This window comes from Pipistrellus hanaki (genome assembly GCF_964339955.1).
Source record: "Pipistrellus hanaki genome assembly, chromosome: 5".
In the NCBI taxonomy this organism is placed as follows: domain Eukaryota; kingdom Metazoa; phylum Chordata; class Mammalia; order Chiroptera; family Vespertilionidae; genus Pipistrellus; species Pipistrellus hanaki.
The window spans coordinates 5,569,258-5,586,864 of NC_140507.1; the positions used below are offsets into that span (position 1 = coordinate 5,569,258).

The 17,607-nt window shown below is 55.6% G+C and overlaps 2 protein-coding genes across 4 annotated transcripts in view; one reads left to right on the plus strand and one right to left on the minus strand.

Annotated features, from left to right (window-relative positions):
• Positions 1-17,607, minus strand: part of KCNIP1 (potassium voltage-gated channel interacting protein 1) — a 235,381-nt gene that overhangs the window by 201,652 nt on the left and 16,122 nt on the right. The gene's annotated exons all lie outside the window — the stretch shown is intronic.
• KCNMB1 (potassium calcium-activated channel subfamily M regulatory beta subunit 1) lies at positions 8,106-17,135 on the plus strand. The gene is made up of 4 exons (XM_084884026.1): positions 8,106-8,234; positions 10,537-10,694; positions 12,063-12,234; positions 16,220-17,135. The coding sequence occupies exons 2-4, from the start codon at positions 10,561-10,563 to the stop codon at positions 16,487-16,489; spliced, it is 576 nt and encodes a 191-aa protein (XP_084740152.1). The 5' UTR covers positions 8,106-8,234; positions 10,537-10,560; the 3' UTR covers positions 16,490-17,135.

Consider the following 17,607-nt stretch of genomic DNA (forward strand, 5'->3'; position numbering starts at 1 on the left):
TCTGCTGCCCTGGCATGGGGGGTGGGGGGTGGGGGGTCAGGGGGAGCGGGGTAGAGCCAACTCCCCTGACAGTGACTGTGGAGAGCCAACTGCTCGAGGAGAGCTCAGGACGCAGAGCCAGCACAGCAGGAGGAGCCTGGCGTTCCACGGGCAAAGGCCGGGACCCAAATACAGCTCTGCCCTTCCTGGTTCCTGCATCTGCTTCTCGGCACCTGCAGTGTGCCAGGGCCTGAGCCAGGCCTGGCATCCCCAAGTGGACTGGCCACCGTCTCCAGCCTAGGGCGGCACTGGCCTGCGGAGGGACCTACACACTCGAAGCCAGTGTCTTCCAAGGCTAAGATGACCACCTAAACCGGGACACTGTGGGGAGGGGAGGGGCTGACTGGAGTACACACGGTTGTTTCGGGCTAAGGGGCCTGTGGTCACCCCATCACAGCGCAGTCCCCCTGCATGGAATTGTGGTCATGAAGTTTTAATGAAAGGAATTTAAACGACTTAAACAGAAAGTCACCACTTTTCTTCAAACACATGAGAGTGGACAATATTCATAATTTAGTAATGCTTCTATTTTTCTTCTGGTCCTAAATGTTTCCTGACTATGGCTGCTCCAAAACCCCTCACATGTCAAACTGGAAAACGCCACCTCAGACATCTGACTCACATGGATTTTTAGCCTCCTCCTCCCTCTCCAGCTCTTAGCTCTATGCTACCTCTGCCCTGCCTTTGTGACACCAGCTCTCGCTCCTCGATCTCCAGAGGGACAGTGGGACCAGGGGAAGGAGAGTCTGAGCGTCTAGGACAAAGGACGGAGTATCTGGGATGGGGAAGGCACATGTAGACAAATCTCATCAACCTTGATCCTGACCCACACAAAGATAGACAACAACTAGGGAGCTAAGTTCCACGATAGAACATGCCCACATGAAGAGGGGCACTTAATCCAGCTGACCCTTAATACAGTTATTGAATTACTATTTAAACTCTCTGAGACTTCAGTCAAATCACTTAAGTCTTCTGAGCTCCAAGTACCTCTTTCTGAAAAATAAGTAAATGAGTCAAGTGTATGAAAGAGGAATAAATGAATGAATGATACTGTGACAGTCATGGCCTGCTGACCAACCAAGTTTGATGCCTCTTAGAGCCCATAGTGCTGTATTCAGGCTGAGAAGCAGCTGCTTATCCAGGACTACATTTCCCAAGATCCCTTGCAGCTGGGCGGGACCATGTGACCGGTCCTCACAAATGAAATTTGAGAATAAGTCATGCATTGTCACTTCCGGGCCAAAGGGTTAAGTATCAGGCTTTTGATCATCCACATTCTCTCTCTGCACTCCTTCTTCCCTGTAGTCTATTGGCTGGATGATGTCAGGGTGACCTCAAGGCCATAAGACAGAGAAGCCACAAGATTCCCAAGAAACCATCCGTCCAAAAGTATACACACCAGACTTTCCAAGAGCGAGAACTGTACTGCTACTGAGTAAAGCCGTTAAAACCTTGAGGTTGTTTAACCATCTGAGCGAATTCACCTCCTCCTTGTAGTTATTGCGAAGATCAAATGAGATGAGTGTAGTAGCTTGAATGGTTGCACTGCTTCCCCTGCTCCCCCCTATATACGTCCATGCGCAGATTCCAGGAACCTATGAATGCGGCCTTGTGTGGAAAAGGAGTTTTGCAGATGTAAGTTAAGGATCTTGCGATCACGCTGGGTGGAGCCTGCGTCCAATGATAACTGTCTTGATAAGACTGTTGGCTGCGACATCGCTGGCTGTGGCTGCCTAAAGTGGTGATGCAGAAGAGGAGAAGGATGTGAAGACAGAGGCAGAGGATGGAGTGAAGTAGCCACCACCCAGGAACTCCTGGGGACGGACACCAAAGCTGGGAGAGACCAGGAGGGAACCCCTCTGGAGCCTCCGTAGGGACATTGCCCTGCTGACCCCTGGGTTTTGGACTTTGGTCTCCAGGACTGGGAGAGAATTTTTTTTTTTTTTTTTTTTTTTTTCTCTAAGCTGCCCAGTTCCTAGCGGTTTCTCACAGCAGCCCTAGAGCCTATCACAGTGAGGAAGGCACAGGACGAGCACCATTTCTGGCATGAAGAAAACTCTCGATAAATGGCGATTTAAAAAAAAAAAAATCAGCTCTTGAGTGCCTCCCCAGCTCCCTCCCAGAGACAGGGTCTCCTGGGAGAGGATGTCCTCGAGACTGGTACAGTTCAAACCTCTACCGGGAACTCCCAGGCGACATTCTGGCAACAGTGTTCGTCCTGAGAGTAGTGCAGGCCCTGAGCTTCGTGGGAGCGATCTTATTATTTATGGATGACAGACAGCATTTCCCCTGATGTGTGGTAGAGGGATTAAAAAACCGCTCCCTGTAGCACCTCTTTTTAAAAAAATATATTTTATTGATTTTTTTACAGAGAGGAAGGGAGAGAGATAGTTAGAAACATAGATGTGAGAGAAACATCGATCAGCTGCCTCCTGCACCCCCCGCCCCCCACTGGGGATGTGCCTGCAACCAAGGTACATGCCCTTGAGCGGAATCAAACCCAGGACCTTTCAGTCCGCAGGCCAATGTTCTATCCACTGAGCCAAACCGGTTTTGGCTGTAGCACCTCTTTTCAAGCATCTGCAGGAAGCAGCTGCTGGGACTGACTGCTGGCCCAGGGCAGCCCAATACCAGCCTTAGGTGCAAGGATGGCTCCGAGGGAGCCATGGGCTGGGGCTGGGCCCTGAGCTTCAGGAAGGTCACTCTGAGCCCGTCCCCAGGTGGATGTGCAGCGGGTGCTGGGAGAGTCTCCCAGGACCTGCTTGAGACCAGCTGCGAGGCAGCAAACGGGAAGGCAGTGCGGGGCAGTGGGGTGGCCAGCAGCCCGTGGCTCTGGAGACGTCTATTCAATAAGATAGCCACCAGCCGCACGTGGCTACTTGAGTTTAAATGAATTGAAATGAGATAAAAATTAAAAATTTAGTTCTCCATTCACTGTAGTCACCTTTCAAGTGCTCAAGTGCTGTCCGTGGTTACCGTATTGAATGGCTCAGGTTTGTAGAACTGGACACAGCTGCTGTCCCTCACCCCTTAGCCCCACGTGGCCAGCCCGCTTCCCTGTGCTTCCCACCCCCTCCCTGTCCACAACTTTGTCAGTGGTTCCTCAAACCTCTTCCAAGTCCAATCTCTGTGTGTCTTCTGAACCCCTGTGCTGGAAGACCGGCTCTCCGGGAAAAAGCCCTGCTAGGCGTTGTGTGCAGATTTGCGCGGGATAAATACTCCTGTCATGGCCGGCTTCCAGCCCCCATGGCTGAACAACTGACTGGCTGTAGGCTCTCAGGGAGCTGGAATGAGCCAGCCCCTGTGCACCCTGCCCTGCCTCTCCCCCAGGATCCTGAGTGGGACAGGGTGTCGGCTGCTGCCTCCGCTGGCTGCAGCTGCCTGAGGTGATGATGCAGACTCCCCTTCTTGGGGGCCACTGCCGAGGGCCATGGCGTCATTATGAGCCCTCAGTTCCCATCACCCCAGAGCCAAGTTAAGCAGAAGTGGGAGAACCACTTAGTCATCTGGGCCCCAAAGTGGCACAGCTTCCATTCGGAGTCCCGCAAGCTACCCCGTGAAGGAGTTCCTCAAACCCTTTTCTACTACCAGTATTCTCTCTGTGTCTGTCTCTCTCTTTCCAAGGACTGAATCAGGCCTGGTAAAGGCAGAAAACAGCACCAAAAACCTGCCCACGTCTCCCACTTTTATGGTCTTATCATCTCTAGGTACAGGATCTGGCTCCCAAAGTGCATTCTTGTAGACCCACTCCCCCTCCTCCCTGTCAGTGCATGAAAAATGGTAGTGGGTGGGAGGGACGGCGAGGGTGACACAGACCCACGGACCAGCTCAGGGCGACTGAGTTCCAGTAAACAAGCACCACTGCTCAGCAGCCAACAACACAGCTTCGATGAAGTGTGCCATGGTTTACCCGGATGATGGGACACCGCACAGCCCTTGCGAAGATGGTTCACGGGATGGGAAAAGGATGGCGGTATCCTGTCACATTCAAAAGCGAGAGATTTCTTTCTGGTCGCACGCCGCAGCATCCACGAGGCTTGGGGATCTTATGCCAAGTGCAATAAGCCAGGCACGGAAGGGCACCTAAAATACACTGAGTGGCCACGTCATGATGATCTCTGAACGCATAATAATCTGGCCACTCAGTGTATATCCTATATAACAAAAGGCTAATATGCAAATTGTCCCCTCCACCAGGAGTTCAACCAGCAGGCAGGCCAGCCAACCGCCCATGTCCCCTCCCCCTGGCCAGGCTGGCTGGACCCCGCCCATGCATGAATTCATGCACTGGGCCTCTAATATATATATATATATATATATAGTGGCCAGATTGTTATGCGTTCAGAGATCATCATAATCTGTTCACTCAGTGTAGACTCACAGAAACGGGAAGCACATGGGGGTGGCCGGGCTGGGAGGAAGGGGGAGGGGGCGCTGTGTGGTGGGTAGAGAGCCGCCGTTTTGCCGATTGAAAAGCTCTAGAGCGCTGCTGAGCTGCAGCTGCACCAGTTCCCACTGCTGACCTGTCCACTCAGAAATGTAAACAAAACGTTTGATTTCCCACTCCCCCCAAACCAACAAGAGACAACAGTAAGACCCAAGACCCTCTGTTTCTTCTTTCAGGGCCAACGATGCGACCCTGGACCGTTCTTACCCCAGGACTTGGGCAGCTCCCGCTCCACTGGGAGCCCGGATAACGGAGAAGGCACGTGAGTCCAGAGGAACAGGAGCGTGCACTGTGCTCGGAGCATCACATCCAGGCACTGACCTGGCCCGGGAGGCAGGGAGAGGGGCCAAGGGGTCAGGAGGTGGGGCCGGGCCCCGGGACGGAGTCTCTCAGAGGGGAGAGCTCCCTAGCAGGGAGAGGGAGAGACGCCTGCACCCTATTGTGAGTATGGGAAGGACACGCGCCCTCTCCTTCACAGCAGTTCCCTCCGAGCCTGTGCCTGGCCGCCATGGCCCGAGTCTCCACTGGAGCTTGGAGCTCGGAGGGGCTCCCAGGAGCAGAGCACATGCAGCATGAACCGTCCTGCGCAGGTGGACAGCGGTGCTGTATTGATTTATGTTCCTCCTTGTTTCAAGGAGAATTTCAAGCTGCTTACAGTGATGCTAGTAAGCCATGTAGCGGACTGAAATGCCTTGTCACCAGGTCCGAGAGATGAGGCGAGAGGAAACACAGCTCAGGGTTGCGGGAGCAAGCACAGGGTGTCCCTTATTCACAGGGAGCAACCTTGCCGCTTCCTCGACAAGTCCCGTCGTGCCTTCAATCCGTATATTGACGTTTAATTGTCCCGTACTTAAACTCTGTCTTCTCAGATCCATGAACAACCTGCCATTGTGATTTCCTCTGCCCTCTACTACTCTCTCTCCCTTAAGTGTATCCTTTTATTTTTATTTTTCCCCATTCCGTCTTTTTTGCAGTTTAAAAAAATCCGTCCTCTCTCCCCACCCCCCACCCCCAGGGAAGAGGCCAGGCCTGGCCCACCTCAGCACAGTGCTGCCTCCAAAGCCTCGCACAGTAGGTCCTCAGGTGTCTGTGACTGACTGAGGGCCTCGCACAGTAGGTCCTCACGTGTCTGTGACTGAGGGCCACTCGCACCCGCTCTGTGACACTCAGCCTGCGACACCCTCTGCAGGGCTCAGGACAGTTGCCAAGTTGATTTATGGGACTTATTATCCCGAGTGGCGGTGGAGAATATTGATTCAGACGGTTTAAATAAATAAGTGGATGCACAAGCCAGGAGAGGGCCGTGGACCGAGGAGAGGGGCTTGTCAAGCAGTTGAAGCAGATGTCCTAAGGAACACAGGTCCTCGGGGACCGAGGGAGGGGACTGGAGGGGAGGGTGCAGACACAGGGATGGGCGGTGGAGGCAGCAAGCTGAGGTCCCATCACCAAACGTGCAGAGAGAGTGACCTTGGGCACAGAACGGAGATAAGACCCCCTCCTGTGAGGATGGCAGAAAGAATGACCGTGCATGATCTCCATCCTAGAGGTGGGCAAGCCGAGGCTCAGAGAGGCAGCCACTGCCTTGGGCAATGGAGTTAACCTCTCTGAGCCTCGGTGACCCCCTCTATAAAATGGGGAGACAAAGCTCTTCCTGAACGGATGACTGCGATCGTGTGGGGCTGTTGGAAGACTGCAGGCAGGGAAGGCGTTTTGTGAACCCTAACACCCCGTGGTAACGCAAAGCTGTGGTAGCGTCATTGGTCCTTGTCCTCCGCCTACAACCACCTGTCACACATAACCCCAAAGCAGCCAGGGATCCAGGTCTTCATCCAGAGCGAGGCTTTGGCTCGGGCTCACTGCTCTGCAGCAAGGAGCTGGCCTCCCCCGCCCCCCTTCCCTGCCTGCCCCCTCTCCCGAGAGGAGAAGCGCTTTGGGAAGAAGGCTGGTGTTGGCTTATGAATTCCAAACATGTAGCCCTCGAGAACTCATTTAGCTGATTACATTCTTCCAAAGGGCCCGCTGCTGCCCTGGCCCCTCCCCCAGGGAGTGGGAGGAAGGCTGGCATTTGTGCATCAGTTCGTGGGCCCAGGGGGACTCTTCCGGCTCCTGAAGGGACCAGGAACCGTCCCTGCAAACCACTCCTCTGGGGATCCATTCCAGGCCCCGTGTCCCTCATGCCAACCCCCCTGTGAGGCCTAAGACCTGAGGAGACCTCCTTCGCGGTGATGTCCATGAAACAATGTACTCTCTTGTTAATATGGTTTAATTAGTAAAGGGGCAAAGGGGACTCACTGCAGGAGTGTCATTCCACGGCCCGCTGGGCTGGCTGCCTTGCGGTGGCCGGGGTGAGTGAGGGGGCTGGCGGGCTCATGCAGCGGGCATGCTGGGGCGCACCACCCTCCCTGGGGACCGGGCAGGTGGCAGGGGACTGTATAAAGCAGAGGAGCGTTCATGTCTTAGCACAGGACCAGGCTCAGCAGGAGCTTGGCTTTGCGAGCTGGAAGGGCTGACTTCGAATCTGGCTCAGGCCCTTAGAGCAGGGTCACTGTGGGTTAGGGTTAGTAAGCTTCCGAGGCTCAAAATCTACTTCTTTACCTCATTGTTGGGTAAAACCAGGGCTAGAGACACGCCTGGCAGTCAGGAGGGGCCCAAAGTATTGGGCTGGTTTTCCCCCGATGTTTAATCCTTACAACAAGCACTGCACAGACCAGCAGACTGGGAGAAATCTGGGAACGTGTGCTGCCTGCAAACGCCGATGCCCTCTTGGCTTCGTGAGGGGAACAGATCTCTGGCATGACCCCAACCACACTCAGTCTCTGGAGGCCACTGGACACGACAGGCTGTCCCTGCCCACGGCTGGTGAGAGGCAGCGGGAGCTGTGATGGTCCCTGCTGCGACCTGCCTGGTCTTTAACATGTAAGTTCTGCCCTGGCTGGTGTGGCTCAGTGGATAGAGCGTCGGCCTGCGGACTGAAGGGTCCCACGTTCGATTCCTGTCAAGGGCATGTACCTTGGTTGCGGGCACATCCCCAGTAGGGGGTGTGCAGGAGGCAGCTGATGGATGTTTCTAACTCTATCCCTCTCCCTTCTTCTCTGTAAAAAAATCAATAAAAAAATAAAAAAAATAAAAAAATGTAAGTTCTTTTTCTCTGCCACAAAGATCCACCATCTCTAGTCCTCATCACTCCCCTGAACAAAGTGAGTTTAAAACACCCCAACAGCACAGATGAGAAAACAGAGGTGCAGAGGGGGCCACACAGCGTGCACAGGCCAGAGAAAGGAGGGCTTGGCCGGCCCCCCTCCACTCCAGCTTCCACGCCTCCTCCCTCCCCCACGCCAACTAAAGGAAAACCATGTCCCATTCCTTCGGGGCTTGGCAGCCACTCCTCCAGCTCAGAGAGACCGAGGGCAGAAATATTTCCCAAACACTGCAGGGCAGTCTTTCCGGCTTCCCGGCTTGTTCAGGGAGGTGCAGGTGTGGGGCCTGGGCAGCAGCTGCCACCCTCCGTCCTCCCGGCTGGTACCTGCTCTGAGTGTGTGTCCCGGGCCAGGCCTTGCGCTCAGACTTGACCATGTTTGGGCATGGAGGCGAGTCCCAGATGGGGACCAGAGGCCGCTTCCCTGGAAACAGAGGGCTGGCAGCCCCAGCTTCCTGCTGGAGCCCAGGCGGCCTCTGTTTGGGGTGGGGGCTGGGGCCGGCAGATAGAGAGTGCCTGCCTGCTGAGGACTCCGGGCCCGGGGAGACTGTGAGTACTGCGTGCCCGAGAACTTGGGACGGGTTTCTCCAAAGCGCAGGCTGGAGGGCGGGGAGAGCTTTGGAGGGAGCGGCAGTGGGAACGCCCTCCTTCGGGAGCTGTGCACCGGGGTTCGGGGTCCAGAGGGGCTGTTGTTGGTGTCACCGGGGACCTGAACTACTGGCATCTGAACAGCGGCTGTCAGCTGGGAGGTGGGGGGCAGAGCCCTGGCCCTGAGGTCACGGCTGCCAGTGCAGCCAGAGGGCTGCAGCCCAGAGGTCAGCCCAGGAAACACTCCCTGGGACACTAACGTCTCTGTTAGAGTGTGGGAGACCCCACTTCTCAGCGCCCCAAATGAGGGAGGAAAACTTGCCATGGGTGTCATCCCTGCCAGGCATCTTGGAGGCAGTGACAAGGTTATATCCTTGGTGCCGGACCCCAGGATCTTCTCTTTAGGACAGTGGGGAGGCATGTGGCGGGAGGAGGGGGAAGGATCTCTGGGGACACTTGAAACAGTCAATACTTAGGAGGGAAGCCTAAGTGGAAAATAAAGTGCTTTGCTGAAAATTCCTTTGGGCCAATGTCTCTCTCCTGGACACTAATTTATTAAAAAACTAACCTGTTTATTCCTTTAGGGACCTGGCAGGGAAGATACAGTTCTTCTTGATATCTGGCTAAAATTTCCCCCAAAGTTGGGGATTACAGAGAGAGGGCACACAGCCCTGGTATCTTTGGGAGAAACGAACTATAGTTACCCTAGCTCTTCCACAAAATGCCATGGCCTGGGCGAGTCTATGTTGAAGAAGTGGTTTTAGAAGAAGTTTTAAAAAAATTTGGCTCTCCAAAGAAATGTCAATCGTTGTCCTGTGGATATTTGGCTCTGTTGACTAATGACTTTGCCGACTACTGGCCTAAACAAACAAAACAATAAAGAAATGGACCCAAAGGCTAATGGGGCAACTCACAGGACAGATGGGAACCCCATAAGGGACAGAAGCTGGCAGCTGGCAGGTGCCAGGTGACGAGTCACACCCCTGGAGGGTGTTCAGTGGTGGGGGTGGGGTGGGTGAGGCAGATGCCCAGAGGAAAGGGAGGAGGGAAGAGGATAGGTACCAGCTACTCCCCCATTCTGCTTCGGCCCGGGGGAAGGGGGGGGCTCAAGCCCCCAGCAGAGAGGGCAGTTGCTGCAGCCACTGAAGGCCTCTGCCCTGTTGGAGAGGGAGGTGGCCCTCACGGGACCCTGACTGTGGGAACCTCAAGCCACCCCCAGTGCTTGAGGCTCCTGCTGGGTCCTCGGCCTGCTGCCCCCAGCTGGGCCCTGTGGTGGGGCTGGCGGGCAGAACTGTGGGATGCCCTGGGTTTCTCGGAAACAGTGTCCTAGGATGTTCCGCCTCCGCTGCTCAAGGAATCAGTGTATCTCCCTGCCAGTTTACCATTGCTGCCTCCACAAATGTCCAGACGACAGAGATGTACTTGCACAAAGTTCTGGAGGCTGGAAGCCCCAAATTGGCAAGATGCTGGCAAGGCTGTGCCCATGGCGTCACCAGCGCTGCATCACTCCCTCCAGAGGTGGGTGGGGACGGCCCGGGGGGGCAGCCCGCAATCCCGGGCCTGTGTGGCATCACTCCAGTCTCTGCCTCCCAGGTCATGTGACCTCCTCCTGGTCTGTGCCTAGTCTCCGCCTGCCTCCTCCCGTAAGGATGTTAGGATCTACATGAAAAACCCGTGTAGATGATCTCACCCTCAAAGCCTTTGCCATGTTAAGTGACAGTCACAGACTGCAGGGCTGAGAACGTGGGCATCTTGGGGTCACTATTGAGCCCATCTCACACTGTGCCCTTGGGCAGGTCACTTTGCCTCTCTGAACCACGGGTCATTCACCTGTAGAAGGGGGTTGATAACTCGCCGCTCAGAGCTGGTGGCAGGCTTCCTGGGGTCCAATAAAAGCCATCTGAAGTTGCCAACCTCCACATAGAAACAGGAGCAATAAGCCCTAGCTCGTTTGGCTCAGTGAATGGAGCATCAGCCTGTGAACTGAAAGGTCCCAGCTTTGATTCTGGCCAAGGGCACGTGCCTGGGTTATGGGCTCGATCCCCAGTAGGGGGACTTGCAGGAGGCAGCCCATCCATGATTCTCTCTCATCATGGATGTTTCTCTCTCTCTCTCCTTCTTCCTTCCTCTCTGAAATCAATAAAAATATATTTAAGAAAATAGGGGCAATATTAGCATTGGAGCCCCCTTCCCTCTCACCTGTCTTCCCTTCCGAGCATTCACTGTCACCTGCTCTCTTGTCTGTGTGTCTCTGTGGCCTCAGCAATGACTGCTGTCCCCGGGGGCCATGGGGAAGAAGCTGGTGATGGCCCAGAAGCGGGGAGAGACTCGAGCCCTCTGCCTGGGGGTGGCCATGGTGGTGTGCGCCGTCATCGCCTACTACATCCTGGGCACGACCATGCTGCCCCTCTACCAGAAAAGGTATGCATCCTTCCCCTCCCCCCAGCCTATCCCCATCCTCCAGCCTCTCCCCTAAGGTCTGGTCGGTGAGGAGCCCCAGACTTCTTCCTACCCATCCCCTTGACCCTCATGCCAGGCAGGAATCCTCATTCTTAGGGTCAAGAATTCAAAGGCAGGGCGGGTGGAGGGAAGGCCGGACTGGTCCCTGCTGGTCTGGAATCCTGGGACTTGGACTTAACACACGGGAGGCCTTCCCACAGGAAACGTCAAAGGGTCAGATCACATGCTCCTGTGCGTCCCATCCCAGGAGGGAGCAGTCACAGAATCGTGTCCCCCATCTGCACAGTGCGACCCCCTCTGAAACCTCCGGTCAGTGGGTAGCTAGCCTTCTGTGGAATATCTCAAGTGATGGGGAGCTCACTACCTCGCCATGCATACCTACATTCTGATCAGCAGGACCTGTTTACGTTGAGACCCGCTTCCCCAGAGCTCTGCTCTGGAATCTCAGAGAATGTTCCAGGCCATTGCTCCCCAGCATGTCAACCACTCAAGCTTTTGAAGGCAGAGCTGTGATGTTCCCGATCCAGCTATCTCTGGAACAAACACACTCAGCTCTCCCGGCCCATTCTTAAGCCAAGTCTCAGCCCCTCGCCAGGGCACACGCCAGCCCAGCTCCTCCAGCCATTCGCTTGATGAATGGGGGGCGAGTCGCAGTGGATTGGCTGCTGGTGTGTTGATGAGTCTGTTAGCCTCTCGGGGGGTCTGCTCCTTTCTCCCTTTTACCCCCGGAGAGATTCCCGGCGGGAACTTGACCGCTCAGAGCAGCCGTGCACCTCCGACACAGCACCTCCAGGTTAAGCTTGATCCCCACCATCCTCCCCACCTGACATAGATCAACCCTCTTTCATCTCCGCTTTTTAGAGGAAAGGGCACAGATGCTGAAGCCACCCAGGCCTGACTTCAGGTCCTGTGTGGCCTCGGGAAAGTCACTTGACCTTTCTGAGCTCCTCTTCTGTCTCTGAGGATGAAGACGATGTGGCTGCCTTTTTAAAAACAACCAGGGCCTGGGCCTCATCCGTCTGTTCTGGGGTGTGGCTTGGATGTGGGAACCTTCAAAAAAGTCCCCCCGGGTTTGGATGACCATTCTGTGGGTGATGTCCAAGAGGCCGTAGGCACTGACATTCGGATTCTGTTTCCTCCCCTGGGCCCGGGGGCCCTGGGTCACGCTCCTTCAGTGCTGGATGCTCGGGGGATGATGCAAGTCCCGGCCCTGGGCCTCTCCCAGGGGTTCAAACAGGATGCTCCGTGCCGCACAGGCTCTGAAATGTGTGTGTGTGTGTGTGTGTGTGTGTGTGTGTGGGCACGCGTGCCTATGTGTGATCTCCCCAGCGTGTGGACCCAGGAATCCACGTGCCACCTGATTGAGACCAACATCAGGGACCAGGAGGAGCTGGAGGGCAGGAAGGTGGCCCAGTACCCATGCCTGTGGGTCAACGTGTCCGCCGTGGGCCACTGGGCCGTGCTGTACCACACGGAGGACACTTGGGACCAGAACCAGCAGGTACCAACTGGGGGGATGGGTACCTGTCCCTGTACCCCTGGCAGGTGTGAGGGCCTGTCCCTAACTGGCTCCCTAGCTCCCCTCTGGAGAGTGGGGCTGAGAAAGATGACCCCCGTGGCCAGGGACTGTAGCTGGCATGAGGTCCAGCCAGACCTTGCTCTTCTGGGTTCAAGTCACACAGACCTCGGTGTGAATCCCTGCTATGCCCCTAACTGGCTGTGTGGCCCGGGGCAGCTGACTTAGCCCCTCCGTGCCTCAGTTCCCACCTTTGCTCAATTGCTCTTGTGCAAAGAGCACTGGATCTAATGTGCCAATCTCCATGTCGGGTGCATAGACGCACTCATAAAGAAGTAGCTGCTGGTGTTAGTACCTCATTCTGTAAGTCAAATGAAAGGCCAGGCCCAGAGCTGACCTCTTCCCCTCCCCCCTTCCCCACCCTCCCTCCCCCGAGGGAACCCCTATACATCTTCCACCTGGGGTCCAGGGCTGGAGCAAGGGCAACATGGGGATATTTTCTCATCATTGCCTTCCACCCCAAAATCTATGTATGGCCCAGCAGCAGGGAGAGGGGAGGGAGGGTGTTCCTTGTAGTCCTCCCTAAAGGAAATACAAGTCGGCCCATATTCATTTGCTCATTTGCTCCCTCTTTCATTAAACGGTCCTTGGGCATGTCCTGTGCTAGGGGCTTAGGACTCAACAGGAGAAGGCCTAGGCAGGAATAATACCTGCTGGGGAGGGAGCCATGCCACGGAGAGGAAGGAGAGCATTGTGGGATTCAAGGAGGGAGGGACGCTTTCCAGCCACCAGAGAGGCAGGTGAGGGTGCCAGGCATCTGGATTAGGCATTTATCAGGCAGACACGAGGGCTACAGAACCATGGAGGGGCACACAGGTCAAGGGCAGGGCGCAGGAGAAGGCTGGAAGGGTGGGCAGCCAAACTAGGCTCCCACTTCTGAACTTGGATGCAGCGTCTGGGCTGTCCAGGTGGTTCAAAGGTAGAGATTTCCTGTTGTGAGCAATCTGGAATCTTAACCGGACTTGGGGTCAGGGAGCACGATCAGAGAGTCAGAGAGGAGCAGGGGAGTGTGCTGGTCAGTGACTGGGCAGAGGGGCGGGGCCACAGTAAACACCCTGAGGAAGATTGGCGCTGAAGCAGGGTGGTGCTGACAGCCAGACTCTGGTGGCTGATAGGATGGGAAGGGGCAGCGTGTCTGAGGGGACAGTGGGATCACTAACAGTGCTGGAGGCTGGGGGTCATGGACAGTGCAAGGTGGCCTGACTGTTCTGCCATCTCTACAGTGCATTTCTCAGCCCCATTAGATGGAGGAAGAGCCCCCCAAATCCCCGAATCGGCTCCCACCAGGACGCCTGCCTCTCCTGGCATCCAGTGGCCTCTGACTTATCCCAAGGAGCAGGCAGCACAGTTTCAAAGGCAGGCAGGCATGATCATGGAGTGACAGGGACTGGGTGCAGGCTGGCTTGCAGGCTGCTGCCCCGATGCTACGGTTGTCAGCTCAGAGGGACAGAAGGCCAGACTGTCCCCTGAGATGAGCTGCCAGCGGCATGTCTAGCCCTGGAAGGCAGCCACCGGCTGTTCTGTCTTCTCTCTCATTGTACCCAGGCAGGACCAGGAGCAGGTGCTGATGGCAGGCTGCTAGCATGTGGGGCAGAAGTACCGGCATGTTTTTGCCACTCAGCTGGGTCAATGGGCCAGCTGCCCCTCTGCTTCATTCAGCTCTGGGTGCAGGAGGCCAGCTGGGTGCTGTGTGAAAGGTCCCTCTTTAAGAAGGGAAAGGAGGAGCTATCCTTGTAATATCATAGTTAAGTCCCCTATCATTACCCTATATAAAAAAGAGGTAATATGCAAATAGTCATCACGCCATGATGTGTAATGACCAATCAGCAGGAGGGCTGGGCAGCGAGCTATGTGTGCAGACAGCTACAAGCTGCGGTGGGCGGCAGCAAGCTGCTCATGAACAGATTCGTGTGCAGGGCCACTAGTTAATAAGAACAGCATCTCCCATTTATTGAGCACTTACTATGTGCTCAGCTTTGTGCAAAGTGTTTATATGCATCCTCTCTTCTAATCCCCACAAGTCAATTAGTAAGGTGCCCTCACAGACCCATGTTATAAGGCTCAGAGAAGTTATGGCATTTCCCCGGGTCACACAATTTGGAATTGGTAGTTGAACCCAAGCCTGTCTGGCTCCGTAGCCACACATCGCTCAGTGAGCTAGGTTACCCAACCTCACAGTCAGAGGCATTGGGGAGATTTGAGCTAGGCCCTCTCAGCTCAGGATTCTAAATCCATCTGCTACAGGGACCCTGAGGTGCTCAACAACTCTGCATGCCAGATTCCCCAGGAGCCAGCTTCTCCCCAGCCTCAGCTGCCCCCTGGCTGGCTGGCTGGCAACCTACTTCTGGATGCAGCTCTCCCACTTCCCAGGCTGCCAGAACTCTGATGCAACCATCCTTTGTTCTGCTAGACTGAGCACTGTCAGGGCCAGCAGCTTCGAGGTTGGGGCCTCATCATAATCCAAGGAGTAACCGAGGCTGGCGAGAAGCTGGCTCAATAGTTTACACATTGTTGATCTTGGACAATTCCTCTCGTCCAGTGGTCTCAAACTTGTGAATATGAAGGAGTCACTTGATTCCTGGGCCCCGCCATTGGTGATTCAGAGGGCCAGCCCTCCAGGTGGTCTGCTGGAGGGGCTGGGGTTGGGAGGGGGCACCCTCACTTGCAGAACATCTCCCACAGGCTCCCCTAAACAATACTCAGCCCTCCCGGCACAGAGCAGAGCCAGAACCCGGATCCCCACCTTGCACCTCCTCTGCAGAGCTTCCCAGCTGCACCTCATCGGACCAGGCCAGATGCTCCTCAGAACACCAGTCAGTGTCGGGATTGAGTGTGTGCCACGTTCCGGGTGCACAGCGCTCCTCTGGACGCACCCTCCCTCCCCTCTGCACCCCAGCGTCTGATGCTGGCTGGCCAGCACACAGGGGGAGACCACAGACGGTTTTCAGTGTGAACTTTTGCCAATATTTGTAGGATGTGAGGGTTCACATTCAACTCTGGTTTTCTGGCTTCTCGTGAAGTGTCGGAGGCCTGGCTACAAGAGGCCTTCTGGGTCCCATGGTGATTCCTGTCCAGATGGAGTGAGGACGGCCGTCTGGGTGCATCTGGCTGTCTCCTGTCACCAGGCCCCACCACTCCCTGGCAGTTCTCTATGGCACGAGGCAAGCTGGCACCTGCCTTCTTATTCTCTCACCCACGTCTCTCGTGGGCATTCCCTGTGTGAGCTCTGCAGCAGGTACCTGAGCGTGTGACCTCTGGCCTGAATCCAAATGCAGAGCCCACCGGGCCCGTCCCTCACTGCCTCTCATGGCCTCCTCAGTGAAGCGTGAAGTCCTTCTTTAACAACATCCTTGGAAAAGATATTGCTTTTAACCTGTTTAAGAGATGAAGCTATCAAGGCTCAGAAAGGGTGAGGGATTTGTCTAAAGCTCTACAGCAGCTGAAACTGGTTTGGCTCAGTGGATAGAGTGTCGGCCTGCAGACTGAAGGGTCCCAGGTTTGATTCCGGTCAAGGGCACGTACCTTGGTTGTGGGCACATCCCTAGTGGGGGTGTGCAGAAGGCAGCTGATCGATGTCTCTCTCTATCATCGACGTTTCTAACTCTCTATCCCTCTCAATTCCTCTCTGTAAAGAATCAATAAAATATGTTTTTTTTTAAAAATAAAGCTTTACAGCAATGGAAGCAGAGCCAGGACCCCAACTGGGCCCCCAGCAGCCACAGGGTCACCGTGCTCACAGATGACACTGTAGCATTAGATAGTTCTGGCACCCCCCCTCCCCCCCAGCCCTCTCCCACCCAAGGGCCTGACTCCAACGCTGGCATTGTGCTTCCCTCCTGGCCAGCCACTCATCTCTAGGTGCTAAGAGATGGCACTCCCACCCCAAGGGAACTCCTGCTTCTCCCCCCAGTGCTCCTACATCCCAGGCAGCCTGGACAACTACCAGCTGGCCCGGGCCGACGTGGAGAGAGTCAGAGACAACTTCCATGAGCACCGGGTTTTCTACTGCTTCTCGACCACGCGGGAGAACGAGACCAGGGTCCTGTACCGGCGCCTCTACGGGCCCCAGACCCTCCTGTTCTCTCTCTTCTGGCCCACCTTCCTGCTCACCGGAGGCCTTCTCATCATCGTCATGGTGAAGATCAACCAGTCCCTCTCCATCCTGGCGGCTCAGAAGTAGACCCGTGCATGTCACAACACTGCTCCGGTCGCTGGAGGCTGGGGAGGGGGGCCCCTGGGCTGTACCCCGTTTGTGTATCCGTGCCTCTTCCCTCCACCTTCCCACTCTCCTCCCAACCCGCCCTCTCAGTCTTCCACAGAAGCATGGCCTTGGTTAAGTCCTTTCCTGCTCAAGAATGGACAGTGACTCCCCAGCATCTTGGGGAGCACAGGCCAGCCACTCACAGCTCCCCATTCCCCACCCCCCCACCACGGACTCCAACGCTTTTCTGGCTGAACCACCCGCCGCCCCACAGATGACGATGGTTCTGACCTCTGCGCCCGCCGTATTCTCACCGCCACTGGCTCCAAGGCCTGCCCGTGCCGTCCAAAGCGCCGTCCTCAGCAAACCCAGCTCCTGGGTGGATTCCATAATGAGAACAGCGGCGTGTGTGGAGGGCACAGTGAAAGTCTCTCTTGCTTTTGGGACACGAAGTGCCTTACACGTTTTCACTCTCATGTTAACACGTTTACAAGAAACCATGGGACCGCAAGGAAATACACGAAAATGCAGCAAAGCACTAACCGTGAGGTGGTAGTTAATGTTCACTTTCTCCCTTTATTCCCCTTTCTTATTTTTGATACTTTCCTAAATTTCCAGCAATGGGAAGGTTTGGCTTTGTTGTTTGTTTTTAACCAGAAAAGCAACAGTACGTGTCATTTGGGGGGAAGTTTGAGCGGCCATCACCAAAAGGGTAAAGTGGGCCGAGGAGGGGTTGGACCCCCATCACAGGAGGCTTTTGAGAGCAGTGAGCATAACGACTTCTATGGAGGGGAAGTGGGAGAGGCCAGATGGGAGTTTACCCTGCGGGGAAATGCAAGGGGCAGCTGCCACCTCTACCGTTACTCCTGCATCAGGCTTTCCCACGAGGGCAGTGGCCTCAAAGTCAGCCCCCGGACCGCGGTGCCAGCATTCTGGGCAGACTCGCGAGACATGCATGGCCTTAGCCCCCCATCCTGTCAGAACCCCTACAGGGGCGTGGTGTGCTGGCATCCATGAGGTTGGAGCAGGGGCTGCTGGGGGTTCTGACATGTGCTCATGTGTGGGGAACCCCACCCCCCTGCCACCCCCATGCTATT